This window comes from Morchella sextelata, assembly GCF_020137385.1.
Source record: "Morchella sextelata strain SCLS chromosome Unknown scls_15, whole genome shotgun sequence".
Classification (NCBI taxonomy): Eukaryota; Fungi; Ascomycota; class Pezizomycetes; order Pezizales; family Morchellaceae; genus Morchella; species Morchella sextelata.
The window spans coordinates 143640-159653 of NW_025408630.1; the positions used below are offsets into that span (position 1 = coordinate 143640).

The following is a 16014-nucleotide window of genomic DNA, read 5'->3' on the forward strand; positions in this document are numbered from 1 at the left end:
CCTGGTATTGTCGATTGTGTGGCTTTGGACCGATGAACCAGGATCTACACGTAGCTTGCATAGAATGCGGGAAATTTAGGCGGAGTGGGTAATAGTTTCCCGGGGACTTCACGCGGGAAGGGGTATCAAAGTATACTACCTTAAAAGGAGAATATGTAAATTACTTTAAAACTATACTATATCACCTCATCATGACCGTGACTTGTGAACTATGTACTAGGATGCCTATAGAACACTCTCAACGGTACATCTCCGTTCTCGATTACCAGGGTTGATCCAATAGTTTCTCTGAATTATTTCATAGTTGATATGAAATTTCTAGTCCTGCAATATCCTTGAATATTCTCTCTTGGTACTCTAGAATTAGTTGGGCCGCACATACACATATTTAGCAGCTCGAGACAGTCTAGATTTTTTCCTATAGATCGTAAATTTAGGCAGGCTACTATTCTGCTCTCTAATTAAGAATTCGTTCAATTGATAAAGCCAATACTGTTGATTCGTATTATATGGTACAGGAAAACCTCAGCTTAAGGGTGCGAATCGTACAGAGAATTGTAAAGGTACAAGTTTCACACGGGTACTTCGAGGCTGAATGGTCAAGATATAATCTGAGCTGGTTTGTGTTAATGAGGAAACTGAATAAGAGGATATAAAATCATCCGGATTCCTATATTCAAATCATCTAAAAAGACCCTTCCTTATACCCTTCATATTCTTGACCGCACCTCCAAAGATCCCCGTCGCACCTCCCATAATCGCCCCTGTCGCATCTCCCATCATAGCCCCTGTCGCCCCCCCAATGGCGAATGTCGCACCACCGATGGCCATTGTCGCATCTGCAATGGCGGCTGTGGCACCTCCGATGGCCGCTGCCGTACCTTGCACGACCGCCGTCGTACCTTTCATGACCGCTGTCGTACCTTTCATGACCGCTGAATATAACAGGTCCTCGCCGGCGGTATCTGACTGTAGCTCCACAGTTTCGATGATCTTCATCTGCAAGTTGGCAATGGAAGAGTCTTTTGGAGATCCATTCTCGGCCAGTAACTCTTTGATCTTTGTATGAGTCTCTGCCTGCCTGTTCTCCTTTTGTGTTGTGTACCACTCACAAGCCTTTTCAATATCTGATGCGGATAAGGGCTGTGCGTTGTCTTTGCGACTCTTGAGCTTCCCATTAATTCGTTGATGTAACAGGACGTATGCCATGATGAGTATGGTATCGAGCATGCATGTCAGGATCAGGTCCGCTGGAAGGGAATCATCCCATAGTCCATTCATGTACTGGTCGATGGCATCCCAGGGTGTCCCGACGAGAGACTGGATTAGTGTGGCGTCTCCGGTGAACCGAATATTAAAGCTTACAAGGATAGGCTCCATAAGCATCATTGACAGCTTCATTCCCTCGGGTTTCTCATTCCGATTGAAGTCGAACCTCTTCCCACCAAACTTGAAGCTGTGCCAAATTGTGTATGCTCGCACGCTTTCCTGGGTCGCCAACGCAATCTTGGGTTTAAGCTCGATACGCTGTGCCTTGATCAACGCTACATGGACAGCTTCGCTCTCCAGGTTCATTGAAGTCTCTATGAGGAGGTTCTTTGGCGTGTCCAGAGCTATTTTGTTTCGACCTATCAGCGACTGAAACGGGAGCCCATCATGTGCTGTATGTTTACTTACGACTCTGAGCATTAACATAAGTGCGCACCGGTAGACTTTTGCATTGGATTTTCACATTCTCGATCGCTGCATTAAGCTCAGATAGGATATCGATTTCGGTACTGAAATCCCGATCAAGGATTTCCTTGATCTGATTCAGTAATTTGTCCTCGTTCCTCAGAACCACCAAAATAGGAATTTGACCAAAATTCATTTCAAAAAACTCCTTTTCTGAAGGGGGAACTTTCTTTTGAGAGCAGTCGAGGAAGTACCACATGGCGTGGATCTGCTCCCGAACATCGGCGGTATTGCGATGCTGTTCAAGAAATGCCTCGATGCGAGCATGGTCATCACTGCCGCCTTCACCAAACCCATTGGAGAGGTAAATCCGCACTCGGTCATTATCAGGGATTCTGATGGGTGTGTTGATATCATGTTTTGTCTATTCTCCATCATTAGTGTCCTTGGAGTCGGTAAGGAACAGTGAGTTAAATGACAGTGATTGAATCTACCTTTTGAATATTACCAAAGACCCTTCCAATCAGTTCCGACTTCCCCATGCCTGGTCTTCCGATAACCAGTAGATTCAGGCGCTGCACTATCCTCGAACCCGCCTTCAAAATACCATTCACTGTCTGCTTCTCCCACCACGGTATCGTACCCTGGGGCAGGGTGATGAAACGATCTCTCAAAAAGTTTCTGAAATACTTCCATTGGTACACTTGTAGCCTGAAAGAAGAACTGACATCAAAGACCAGGTATGCAGAGGGATGTAGAAACACCTTTGGTTTCAATATTTTGAGATATGGTGGCGTCGTGAGATATTCAAGGTAGTTCCTGGGCTCTGACGCCATGTATGAACCAGACATGTTGAGAGCCAGGCCCCACGCTCGAGTCGCCGTGTGGTGGTTGATCATGTCGAACATCTTCATTGCAATATCATGCGGAGTTTGAATGACATTATCCTCGCCGGTAAACAGGACATCGTAGGGTTCCATCTTGGGATCGAGGACGAGTCCGTAGTCTTTGGCGGCTTGAAGAATCCATTGCAGAGGCCACAATGCTAGACCCTGCACTTTGCGACCACCACCAATGTCATGATGGTAACCAAAGAACCACGCTTCCAGATAGCTACTATCTGCTGAATCGGCGTCAGATTTCCAAAGGTCGGGGTTAAACAACGGACGCGCTTCGTTGAGTGCAAGGGCGTGCCGGAAGTGGTCCACGATGCCAGGGGCGTCCATTTCAAAATCAATGTTTGATGCACCATGGCTTAGATAGTTGGTGACAGGGAGAGGTATCACAGTCTTGACAGTGTCAAAAGCGCCCAGCAGTCGAACGCGGGGTGGTTCAACGCAGAATGGGCTTTGAGAGTTAGAGGAGACGCTATGCATATATGATAATTGGTGGTTCCCAGCATTAAGGGTATCACCTACAGTAGCTTACGCTCTCGATTTTTAACGGGTTTCTTTAGCAACGGAGTAAATATTAGCTACTTAATAGTTTCCTATTCCAAGAATATGGGTAAATATACCTTGGTACCAATGTACGACCACTTGGTAATCGAAGCGTATTGCTACAGGAGTGCCTTGAACTTGGCCTGGAAGACAGTATCGTTGTTCTCATCCTTATCCATAAACTCCGAGTCTGCTTTTATCAGGCCAACATATTGGATGAAGGATGCTAATGCCCTCGAGATAACTGAATGCTGATTAGGCCCGGAATTTTTGCTGAAAAATGGGCGGTAACAGGTATGAGGACTTACAGGCACCCCGACTGAATCCAAAAATAAATATTTCATGACGTTGAGCATTGCCATGCTGCAACTGCTGGCAACATACCTTGTAGCCATTCTGGAGAATATCCAAATAACCTGTTCTCATATATACACAAGTTAGACAGCCCATTAGACGATGACAGGACTCTCCCAAAAGCCATTACCATGCCCAGTTGCACAATCAAATAAGGAAACTGCCCTGCTCAAGTAGCCCCCATATCCTGCATCCTTGGTACCTATTCCTTCGAAGTACTGCACGAACTATTGTTAAGTTAGTTTTCGTCAGTAAATGCACAGCCTTGCCAAGAAATGGTAGTGCTCCCCTTACCTGGAATCTTTTTTGCCCATCAGAATCGCTTACAGGCCCCGCCCTTGCCATGTCAAATATGGTCTTGATTGAATCCTTTGTGCCAGAGGTTTTGCCTTATATTTTCTTGTCAGCCATCACAAGCAGAAAACGGGGAAGGACGAGATGAGTGATGGTTTGTGACTCACCCCTCATTGCACTAAATGACCCTTGCATTGTATCTCCGGTTCCATCAAAGCAGAGAATGAGTCGGACTGGGAGGCCATCGACGTTCTTCTCCTTTGGCTTGAAAAACCCGGTCTCGGTAGTACTGGTGCTCATGTTTTTTCCTGTGCCTGGAATATCCAGTTCCATCTCCGTCCGCAAGGGTCCATATATATAAGTTACTCGTGATGGATGCCGAGCATTTTATATCCCTCTTGATTATTCGATCTACGTCGGACCCCCACCAAGCGCAAGCCTTCCCCATGATCTACTTCTTGCGTCCTCATTGAAGGACCACTTGCATTCGACGGTTGAAGCGTGACTCATCGGAAGGAACCGTTCTGAAGTTACTCCGGCCCGGTGTGATGAATAGAAACGGAAACACAGCTGGTCATAATAGCCAGCTGGTTACTAAAACCTGCACTATATACTGTCTAGGCTCTTTGTAGATAGCGCTGGCTCTAAATTCTACTTGTATGATTAATTGATGGCCCGGGAGCTCGAGGATCGGCGCCAATCAGGTTACCGGAACTTGGAGCTTGAGTCTTTTGCGCAAAGGGCTTAATCGAGCTGAAGACACCTCTTTCATTGCAGACGAGTGATGCGCTTCTAGGTTTCTCCACGATTGCAACCATAGTTTCGATCACGTCGTAAATTCGGGCTTAACGTTTTCGACTATGGGGCGGTAAATGTGTCAAAAGTAATTTTACCAACGGTAGTAAATTATTTTACCACTGGTGGTGAAAATAATATCAGTATTTATACCCTATAATGCTAATTTTTATGATAAAAGCACAGACCTTTTAGCCAAAAGGGGCCATATAATACCAATATATATGAAAATTGTCCACCGGTAGGAAATTTTCATAAGTTTTGGCGTTACTGATTGAACATTTACTTATTTAGTATAGCGCAGCATAAAGACCGAAACTCAGTGTTTATACCGGTGGAAATGTACCAATGTAGGATAGCGTGCAGATACAATGACTGAAATTCAGTGCTTATACCACCGGCGGTAAATAATTTACTACGGTTGGTAAAATTACTTTTGACACATTTACCGCTCCATATTCGACTGAGTACCGTTTCAGACCTAGAAGTGTGTCGCATGGCAACGCCACTAAATTAACAAGACGTAAAGCCTTCGAAAAACGAAGACTCTACAATCACCATAATAGAGGGCAGTCAATACCATTCAAATGCTTGTGCTTTTAAGTGGAACCCACCTCGTAAACATCTGATAGAAAATATCTCAAGAGGTGGTGGAGATAGCTTTGGCAGCAGAAATCCCCATACAAATTTGTCGCCGTGTAGGGTTGACACTCTTCTAGGTCTGACACAGTACATACCCGGTCTAATAGAGTACCTACACTATGGACCAGGACCAGGACCCTTAGACGGATGCCACGGTCAAATTCGCAGCTTGCCTCTTTGAGTCAATGTTAGCCCCGTTTGGCAATTAACACTGAATTTGATTGGCTCTCTGGCTCAGGTTATTCGGAGAAGAGAAGAAAGTTACCCAACGAGGTGCGTGCACGGACCAAGCCGCGAATTTGACCGTGTCATCCGTCTCAGGTATAGAGTACATACAATGTTGCGCACTAGAGATCACATACTCTACATATGAGATCCAGAAACTTTGATTGGGACTGGCTTGGGGACGACCCAAGCAATGAAAAGAAGCTGCATTTCATGGATCATGGAGTGAACCACCACAAAAGGAACCCCACCAACCACCCTGCCCGAATCCCCTCCAAATAGTATTGATCTATATATGATGAGCGAAGCTCTGGACGCGAGCGTTTTGGATACATCTCTTATGCGGTATGTGCTTATCTACTTGTAATCAATAAATTATATGAGATAGCTTTTGGTCGGGTGGCAACCCCGGAGGAGCAGGGGCAGACCGTGGGGTGAAATGACCCGTGCGTTACTGGAATTGACTGGAGACTCGATCGAGCGGGGGTTGAGGATGGCTGAGCGCGAGTGGAGTCGGATGGAAAAGCAAAGGTCAGATGGCAGAGAATCTTACATACATGTAGTCAGCGACGTCTCAACAATCGCAATGCAGGAAACCTCAGATAGACAGCTACAAGGATTGTGATTTGAGCTATGGGGATTTGCTTGAGAGAGATAGGTAATACCGAATGACGCCTTCTCTACTAGCTACCCCGGATTTCACACCATAAGCGACTGGATTTTCTGCGGGCCACAGGCGGAGCATCGCATATGTACCCAATGGGCATTCGATCAATAAGGATGGGTGCATGGTACTGCCGCCCTTCAAGGTTATCGCTCCGTCCAATTGCAATTAGAAGCCTTTGCTAACAATTAACCCCAGTGACTCCGCCCTGTCAATCAACCCTGGAAACCACGGCGGTGAATTAAATGGTGTTACCGTCAAAGAGCCCCAAATACCTATCTGTAGAGATCACTAGATGCACACGCTGATGGGGGAGAGTCTTATTAGTTTAAGGTGCCCGATATACGTTTGTCTTACTAGCTGTGATGCCAATATCACGGCCAGGTGAGAGGTGATGGGTTAAATCTTGGCACTGATGGGCTGTACTCTTCAGAAGTATCATTTTGACTAGTACGGCTTCGATCAAGAATCTTCACCTTGCCAGCTGGGGCATCCGCGAAGTTGCGAGGGACCAAAAAACTCGGGTTGCCAAGATTCATTGTTTGGTCCTAAACGCAGCGCTTTCCCCAACGTTAACCAACAGCGTTTACGGCGCCGTGCAACCGTCTTACACCCCCAGCGGGAGCCCTGAATTTTTTACCAAGTTTAGGAGGATGAATCGTAAGTAGAACCTTCGTGTCCCATAGGGTGCCCAGATGGCATCTCTCGGGAGTTGTGCTCGCCTCTGAGAACCTGAACGGCTCGATGTTTCCTGCAACCGCAGAGCCTAGACCTTTAATTCTAGATGCCGAAAAAGCACTACCTGATCATGAGCTTACCGCCGGCGGGACCCGCAGGCAAGGATTGATCGAGAAGCTTCGCTCGCTCTGGGATCCGGGGGATCGACATTGTCCGCCGCCGCCGGCCTGGCACGATTGAAACCCCTGGCTACCTGTGCTGTTATCCGAACAGTGCCCACCACGAGATATGATCACCCCCACGGACACAATTGGTGGTGCCATCAGCTTCGGCGAGGGGAAGGCCCCGCATTGCGCTTAACAGACGAGAGCGGTGGCAGGTATGCATATGGTAGACAACGTTTTACCTTATAACTAACCTCCTCACTACACGTCCTGGAGGCCGGGGACACCGGCCTTTGGGCGACTTACCTATGGCACCGGATTTATGCCAGGGTTGCTCTGCACTACATGATGTAGTACTGTGCAAGAAGCGGGAGAGATTACCGAGATTCTGATTCGAACAGCGGCTGCGTTTGTGACGACTGGATACTACAACTGCTGTCTAAGGCCGATTATGATTATCTGGCCTTGCGATTTCCCTAGATTCCCTACATCTTTCTGCCACATACCAGCAGCAAGAACACGAATTTGCTCAACTCATCGGTCTCTATCTCAAAGCTAAAAGCACCACTCATAGGCCCGGGATCCAGCGATCCAGCGCTCTCATCACCGCCGATGCAGGCAAGACAATGACCCATTACGTTCTTGAGGCCACGAGTAGACCTCCCAAGCTCTTCGGGTAGCTTCTGAAAAGTGGAACCTGTGCCTGATATTTGAGTAATGGTATCACATGAGAATGACAAGACAATCACTGAAAGGAACACCGTTTTCTCGTAAAGGACTTGAATATCGTGCACAGTCTTACAATGATTAAGGTACTGACTCGGTTGAAGGGGTGGCGACGTACCCCGGGATGGGGGTGGGATCAAGCTCCATGTACATGACCGCCGACCGGAGCCAGTTTACGTACGCGCGCCGCACCCTACTAGTAAGTGTTTCGTACGGAGTATATGTTTTTTCTTACATTCTCTAATAAGGTGTTTGGGTAACATGATGCAGAGATGAAGTTGATATTTGGTGTGCAGTCTTGGGCGGCATACGAGGAGCATAGAGTACTATTACGGTCGAGGACTTAGATGCTACCTTACTGACTGATTATTCTTTTACGTATCAATTTAATGGATCTCTTGTACCCCGATCTTCCAAAACGTAATTCATCATGGCTTCGGAAGTGGTGCACTCGATCTGATGTCTGGTTGCCAATCGCTCCCAGCCAAGCAGGAATAAAGCTATATAGGACTACCATAAGTCCTGACAACAGGATACATGACAACTGTGATGGGACTCTAGGTGAGTACTGTTAATCAAACGCTATGGAGAGGTATTGTTTTCGTAGTCGTGTGCGGCGTTACAGTTAGTGGGCGTGACGATCAAGACAAGGTCTGTAGATCTAACCTTCTGTTCTTGTTGCAATCATCACAAACTCACAGAGGCCCTTTCCCATTTCATGTTACTGTATGGCCATGGTATCAGTACATAGTAACATTCAATATGCTCTTCATAGAGTATCACTCGTGCCAAGAGTCATCGCGATCTGGATCATATAATGGCTACATACATGTAGGCAATTGCGAAGGCTTTTAATTTTCAAGCTTCGGAAGTGACCTTTCCCTGTAATGATCATCAATAAACCACTTCTTGGCCATCGTGTTTGCCGGTTCTCACGGATCACAGCTCTAGATCTTATGAGGACATGTATGTGCACATAAATGGACGCGTATGAAAACGAAATGTGGGAATACACACATAAGATCGATTATCATAAAAGAATGGAAACTGGCTACATAACCTCCTTACATTCCCACCCACCAGTTGGTTCTCACAGGAAAGGTCTTGGCGCATGGTGCGTGCTACTACGCACGTGCATCACGAGCCACTGATAACACTCCCCACACCAGCTTCGCCACGGAATGCGGCCTGTCTAGTACCGATCCCGGGGCTGAGTTCACATCTTGAACTACAATAGCAAAAAAGGGGCTGTTATTGATACCGCTTTAGTGCCGTGTTAACACCGTTGTTAAATAAATGCCGTATTTAAATAAATTTTAGATTTACTTCCACAGTCCAGGGAAAATTTATTTCCCTTAACTGCCGTATTGCATGACTGATGCGGTCAAGTGTACACTTCAGCATTCTCCAGAATCGGCATTCAAGCAGCATTCACGTACCCGCCACCCCTGCTAGCGATGGCCGCCCGCCCGCCCCCTTCACTAGTACTGCCCGCCACCCCTGCTAGTGATGACCGCCTACACTTACATGTATGTAGTCTTAGCTGTCCGCCTGCTAGTATTAGCTCTCTGTCTCCTAGCGTCTACTTGCTAGTATTAGCTGCCCACCCGAACTTCTGGTATCTGTAGCTGTGCTAGCCATAGTCCACTCTCATGACCTTACATGTAGCCAACATCATGAAGTTCATCAAGTTCGTTAAGTTCATCAGCTTATTCATTACACCACCCATATATACCCGAGTGGTTGACTCTATTTAGATCATAGCTGAGGTTTTGAAAAACTCGAAAAATTTATTTTTCGAAAGTAGGTCGCAAATGTTTTAAGCCCATCGGCAAATAACGACTATTGATAGATTTGTGATTATATTTATATCTGGTAATCTCTGTTTATGAAAAGCTTTATTCGCTAGATTGAAGTATTGGAAAATAATTTTAGTTTTTCTTGAATACCAAATGAATACCCTAGGATGACCGCCAATACCTTCAAACTGCTGCATTATTTCAAATGCCACATTAGAAATAAACTAGCAGTTAGAACTAGTGCTGGTAGTACAAAATACTGTATCCTTATAGCCTTCTTATTAACACATATTATAAAAAAACTAATTTTGATCGCAGTGCTGTTTGATATTGGCTACAGTAGCATTACGGAACTACACTCTCTGCGTTTGCGTAACGGTACCGAGAACATCCCTTTTTTCGCTACTGTACGTATTATCCACTCTCAAACGCGGTTCATAGTCGCGATACGTATACAGACCTAGACTATGGTCCCTGTGTCTGTACGGATACCCATGGATGGATTTGTATCAAATCAAACACATTATGGGACTACAATGCTCTACTTCAGGTGCAATAGCTGCAGGGTTAGGGTTGATTGGAGCCCTCGTTGTTCGATCAGTGCGGTTCACCCCGGTGGAGCCCAGCACGACTATTTATCCCTTCTTCTGGACTGCTAGTGCCATTGAGATTCTGAAGCTGCCAACTTTCAAACTTTTAAAGGTGCTACATGGTGAACCGTGCGCTTAGGGAACTTCTCCGGAGTAGCCGGTACCATAAAATGTCTGTGGCCCTGAGAAGAGAGGCACTAGGATAGGATTTGGTCTCACATATGTACTTATATATAATGGCAGAGATAGCATCTCAAAGATTGGCAGTATTGCCTACATATCTAGTTTTTTGAACTTGTACAATTGTAGGTTAGTCTAGAACATATTTGGGGAATATTGACCGCAGTGCCTGAGACAGGTATCCAATCATTTATGATGATATTCCTTTATCTACATTACTTACAAGTATGTAGGTGCTCTATTTGGTGCTGTATTTGGTGCTCGATTTCGTGCTGTATTGGGTGCTCGCTTCGGTGCTGGATTTGGTGCTCGATTCGCTGATTAGCTCATGTTTTGATATTAATTTTGACGATTCGGAGATGGTCAGAGGAGTAGAGGGGACGGTGATAGAGAGGTAAGGGGGGGGGTATTAAAGAACAGCTGGAAGAACACGGTTTGATATTTACTTACTAACTGCCTAGCCCTAACCCATAGAAACCCGAGAAAGCTGTCCTTTTTGAGCTCTGGCTCACGAAGAATCAACGATCGAACACCCTCAAAAAACGCCGTTGAGGCCACAGTGATAGTATTTAGATACATTGAAGTTGTTACTTCCATAATTCTCCTTCATTTTGAGATTTATCAGTCCTCTGTTGCATTTTATCCCGTTCCTCCTGTAATATACAGCCACTCTGCAAAAGTGTTCGTGATTCCGAGACATTTCTCCATAGGACCGTGGCGGACCATCAAAAAAAACCCAAGAGAAGACTTTCAGTGATCAATGGAGCCCGGAATCAATGAAGAATAAGATCAATGACCTATCTTCTTTTATATATAGTCACGAACTATATTATGTATTTTGCGTTGTTTTGAATCTCAACATTAATAACATCAACATTACTCGGGCGTTCATTAAATGGTCGGATATCGTTGCAACCAAATCCCTACTAAGAATTCCGACCATTTAATAAACGCATGAGTATGTATGAGTGTAATAGAGCGTATTTGCCAACCGTCAATTTCAAGAATTTACGAATTGTGGGGCTCCGAAATGGCAAACGGGGCTGTTAATTTTGAATTTCGGTGGAGCGGCGTGCTGTGAGATATACCAGGAGAATCACAAGTACCCAGTTTTGTTACTACCGAACCTAGTATCATGGGTATGAATTTTCAGTTCCAACAGCGTATTTCACAGGTAGCATGATGGATTGTCTGGTTTTCGGGGTTTATTCTGTCATACCGTTAACCAGATCGATTTTGGTCACTGAGGGGAACTGTCAAGTTTGAAGTGTCAATAGTTGAAATTGACATTTGGCAAATATGCTCTAATCACGAACACTTTTGCTGAGTGGCTGTACATGTAGCCTTGTAGAACTCCACAGATTAATTTCCTACTCTTTCCATGGGGAGGAGAGTGCTTATGTAAGCTATCTTTCAAGTACCCCCCATACAGGCCCAATCTCATCTATATTTGGGGAACCTGCAGGCCAGTAACGCATGAGACACCAGGAAGTGGAAACTGTTGACCACGGTAACGTTTAGGAAATATCCCCTTTCCAGGAGCCTCGGCCTCAATATCCATTTTTGCTGATAGGGTATGCTTCCCCTGCATTATTCCTACTAGCCAGACTGGCTTATCCCTCTCTTGCGATATCCTTTCTATGAAAGTATACTCAATTCCATAAGGAATATGCTCTCCAATCAAAGCCCCCACCCACTGCTCTCTGAAGCATCTATTTTTTGAACTCTAGCTCTGGGCGGCGTGTGTGCCTACATCGAGTGAGATTTCGTGATGGCGTCTTGGCGTCGCTACCCATGCAATACAGCTGTGTATCTATTACCCATGGCTCTATGATGCTAGGGTATCGCTCAAGCTGTTTCGGATACTACGCGCTCATCTCACACATACACCCGTAAGCGACGTAACAACATAATTCAACGCTACATGATACAATTAATGAGGTAAGCAAAAACCTAACCCAGCCCTAACCCTGACACGCAAGATTAGTATTTTTCTCTGTTTTTGACGACCGTGTCCGGGGGAGGGCAGCGGTGGGGTTATATCATGCAGGCCTATCACACTCCTTGCTGGTCAGTATATCGTAATGTATTGTGGCCGTACTAGCTATGTATACCACCTCCACCTAGAGTTCACGAAGTACACCCGGGACCTTGCAGCTTGAGAGTCACGGGCGATTGCATGGTTTCGTCCGAAGGCAATGTACCGGTTCGGGAGAATCGTTGGTACTGCAATATGCAGAGTAGAATTATATTACGGTGCTTCGTCCCGCGTGGCTGTGCGGGATGATACTTTTCTGGTGCGGAGATTAGGGTATCACGATATGCGTTCGATTCGGGCATGCATGACCGGCAGCTCTCTTCGAGAAAGTCCGGGGAAGGGTGGTACATGTAGTTACCATTAAGCGCCAAAGTTCATCTAGGCCGGTAAAGTGCATAATATATGGTGTTCAGATCGAAAGCTTAAGACAAACGTGCTCGAGCCCCAAGCTGGTCTATATAACTACATGAGATAGGACTACAGAATCCCTCGCTGCCTTTCTTTCCCGTTTCCAGATCTCGAGTGGATACAGATCGGACCAATTGATCCCCTAGCCATAGCCGGGTACTACTGCAGCTGGATGATAAACCCAAGACCAGACGATCTGAATCACCAACCTCCAGAGCTGCGATCGGGCTAATGACTCAGAGTACGGGTTAAACATGATCGGCAGAGTATAGATCTACTCTAGGAGACTACGTACGTACGTAATATGTACTGACGTCAGCTCGCAATGATTTGACCCTCCGGAGGCCAACGGGCAATATTCCACTCCATATATCGCCGGGCTCTGAACACCTCTGCAACCACAATTATCTACAAGTGCACAAGTGAGACAGGATGGACGCCTTATAACCACAAAGCCGAAGAAGACGCCGAGCGGTGACATGACGGTCCAAGGGCAAGGACGATCGAACATCCATCCATCCACGAACATAATATAAGCCGAATCCTCTCAGCCCTCGGATCCGGCCATCCAATTAACCCCCTACACTACTCTACGCATTGTATCTATCCCCCGTCCAAGATTCGCCAGCACTGAGTCCCTGGCCCGCTCAATTGCAGGCTGGCCCCCCGAATAACTCTGCATATATATATACTCGCGACAGGCATGAAGTACCCGAATATGCAGCTGCAAGTTTTTGGTGTATTTTTGACTTCTACTCCAATGGAAATTGCAGATTAGGACGTGCATTTTCGGGTACTTGTTACCTGCTGCGAGTATATGACCCCGGCCCCCATCCATTATACCTATATCATCGCTCATGCCGGCATCTTACGGATGAACCAGGGCCCATAGACGATCATGATAATATAATTATAAGCATATATACCTACACGCATATCCCCGCTGGCTGACTGCATGCATATCTCGCTCCTCCTCGCGTGTGACCTAAGCTTGAGCTCAGCTCGACGGCAGATCAGATCGCACTTTGTTACAAAGCCCGTGGTCTGGGGGTTTGTGGGGGAGAGGTCAGCATGCCGTGTGCTGACTGACATACGGGGCCTGGTGCGTGGCCCAAATTGCAGATGGAGTAGGTACGTATACGACGTTGGGCATCAGAATATCTCTCCGTACGTTGTTGACTCTCTTTGACGGAGGTTAGTTACTCGTATCCCATCCCGGTCCCAACCCGGGCATGCAGCTAGCATGCTAGCCTGGCTTTGCCAAGGCCCGTGTCTACTAATTGTCCCAACGCGGCCAAACCCCCGATTAGTCGGCCGGTTGGCGCGCAGCCAGCCAATGATCGCTGCGCTTTCTTTGCCTGTCAATGATCTGCCGGTAGTTTGATCAGATCTCTTTACAACCTCTTCTCCGCCGTGCAGCAGTGAGCCTGGGTGCGACAATCCACGTAGGTATAGTACTCTACTGTGTCTCAGGCACATCTCGGAGCAGAGTGCGAATGGAGGATCCAGTGCTATATCTTCTCGCGGTGTTCCCCCCTTCCCATTGACCGTCCATCAGTCGCCCACCATGAGGTTTTTCACTGCCCTTGCCGCAGCTGCTGTAGCCCTCGTCGCCGGTGCCCAGGAATACTCAACTCAGCACTCCGACCCCATAGCCACCGACTTGGCCCCGCTTCTCTCCTCGAACGCACGCATTTATGTCCGCGGCGGCAACAGCACCCTCTTTGACGAAGTGACGCGCCGGTACGCGCTCGTCAAGCCTGATATCAGCGCCGCAATCAGCGTTGGCGCCGCCGAAGATGTCGCCGTTATTGTAGGAGACTCCCTGATGCCTCCCCCCTCTCCACGAGTGATATTGCTGACCCCCTCGACAGGTAAAATACGCAAAGACACACTCCCGCGAGATCCTCGCCGCGAACCGCCGCCATGGCTGGTCCCGAACCCTCGACCGTGTCTACGATGCAATCATGATTGACATCTCGACTCTGAAAAACATCACCGTCGACGCTGCCGCCAACACTGTGACTGTCGGGGGCGGTGTGCGTGTCGGCGATGTCATGCCCGTGCTGCAGGCCGTCGGGAAGGAGACATGTTGGTTCACCAAACCCAGGAGTGCTGTTTTCCTGCTAACCTTTGCACAGCCACTGGAATCTGCGACTGTGCCGGCTTCCTGGGCGTCACTCTCGGCGGCGGACATGGACGCCTCCAAGGCCGCCACGGGCTCATGGTGGACAACATCCTGTCTGTCCGCCTGACCACTGCCACCGGCGAGACCATCACCGTCTCCAACACGTCGCACCCAGACCTGTTCTGGGCGCTGCGCGGTGCAGGCCACAATTTCGGCATCGTCACGGAGGCGACATACCGGATCTACCCCGCCGTAAACGGGGGGATGCAGTACATGATGAACGCGCTGTACGATCCTGTGTATATCCCCGAGATGTTCGAAGCCATGAACGGCTTTGACGTACCAGCCGAGAGCAACGCGCTCCTCGCCTTCTTCGTCAACCCTGTTCTGGGCACAGTTGGTCTCCCCCATTGGCTCTCTGAACATGCCATAGACACTAACACGCCCAGCCGCAAATGGTCATGAACTTTGTCTCCTCCGCCGCCGAGACCGAGGCAAAGGAACAGTTCGAGTCCGCCTTCGGCCACATCCCCTCCCTCTCCCGCAACGAGACCGTGCTCCCCTGGGCGTCCGTCAACGGGCAAGGGCTCGACGGCACGGGCGACTTTTCGTGCAGCAGCCGCGTGAGGATGCGCATTGGCGGGGTGTCGATCGTGCGGTATGACATCCCGTCTATAGTGAGCGCCTTCGAGAAGTATAGGGAGTGGACGGCGATGCCGGGCGGAGGGAGCTCGATCATGATTTTTGAGTCGTATTCGGTGAAGGCGGTGCAGGAGGTGGAGAGGGCGAGTACGGCGTATCCGTGGCGGGATGAGAATGGCATTATGTATGGTTCCCTCTTTTCCTCTGCTTCTTTTCCCTTCCGCTCCTTTCTCGCGCTTTACGCGGCAGTGAATCGCAAGATACTGACTTGTCTCCAGCCTTCTGGACGCAGGCTATACCGACGAGTCCCTCGACGGCGCAGCGTCCGACTGGCTGGCCGAGATGATGGCGCTCCTGCACGCCGACAGCGGCTTCCCCAGGCCGGCCGTGTACATGAACTATGCCAGCGGCTTGGAGGATCCTGGCGCAATGTATGGGTATGGGAAGTGGCGGCAGAGGAAGCTGGGGGACCTGAAGAGGGAGTGGGACCCGCGCTGTGTGTTTAGCGGGTATAATCCGATCCCGATTGAGTGTGAGCGGTGAGCGTTTGTCTAGGGAGCCGGGGGGGCCGGGG

At 48.0% G+C, this 16014-nt stretch overlaps 5 protein-coding genes across 5 annotated transcripts; 2 read left to right on the forward strand and 3 right to left on the reverse strand.

Moving 5' to 3' along the window:
- Window positions 1-681: 681 nt before the first annotated feature.
- H6S33_003367 (uncharacterized protein) lies at window positions 682-3508 on the reverse strand (the record flags this gene model as incomplete). The annotated part of the gene is made up of 6 exons (XM_044835108.1): window positions 682-1613; window positions 1678-2098; window positions 2169-3021; window positions 3237-3357; window positions 3422-3432; window positions 3498-3508. The coding sequence occupies 6 exons, from the start codon at window positions 3506-3508 to the stop codon at window positions 682-684; spliced, it is 2349 nt and encodes a 782-aa protein (XP_044691728.1).
- A 54-nt stretch (window positions 3509-3562) lies between these two features.
- Window positions 3563-4061, reverse strand: H6S33_003368 (uncharacterized protein; the record flags this gene model as incomplete). Its single annotated transcript, XM_044835109.1, has 3 exons — window positions 3563-3694; window positions 3762-3856; window positions 3929-4061. The coding sequence occupies 3 exons, from the start codon at window positions 4059-4061 to the stop codon at window positions 3563-3565; spliced, it is 360 nt and encodes a 119-aa protein (XP_044691729.1).
- A 1657-nt stretch (window positions 4062-5718) lies between these two features.
- Window positions 5719-6382, forward strand: H6S33_003369 (uncharacterized protein; the record flags this gene model as incomplete). Its single annotated transcript, XM_044835110.1, has 5 exons — window positions 5719-5768; window positions 5844-5954; window positions 6016-6081; window positions 6203-6232; window positions 6286-6382. The coding sequence occupies 5 exons, from the start codon at window positions 5719-5721 to the stop codon at window positions 6380-6382; spliced, it is 354 nt and encodes a 117-aa protein (XP_044691730.1).
- Window positions 6383-6659: 277 nt separating this feature from the next.
- H6S33_003370 (uncharacterized protein) lies at window positions 6660-6975 on the reverse strand (the record flags this gene model as incomplete). The annotated part of the gene is made up of 2 exons (XM_044835111.1): window positions 6660-6853; window positions 6906-6975. 2 exons carry the CDS (start codon window positions 6973-6975, stop codon window positions 6660-6662), a joined length of 264 nt encoding a protein of 87 aa, XP_044691731.1.
- Window positions 6976-14237: 7262 nt separating this feature from the next.
- Window positions 14238-15983, forward strand: H6S33_003371 (uncharacterized protein; the record flags this gene model as incomplete). Its single annotated transcript, XM_044835112.1, has 5 exons — window positions 14238-14483; window positions 14545-14761; window positions 14812-15194; window positions 15248-15624; window positions 15719-15983. The coding sequence occupies 5 exons, from the start codon at window positions 14238-14240 to the stop codon at window positions 15981-15983; spliced, it is 1488 nt and encodes a 495-aa protein (XP_044691732.1).
- Between the last annotated feature and the right edge of the window lie 31 nt (window positions 15984-16014).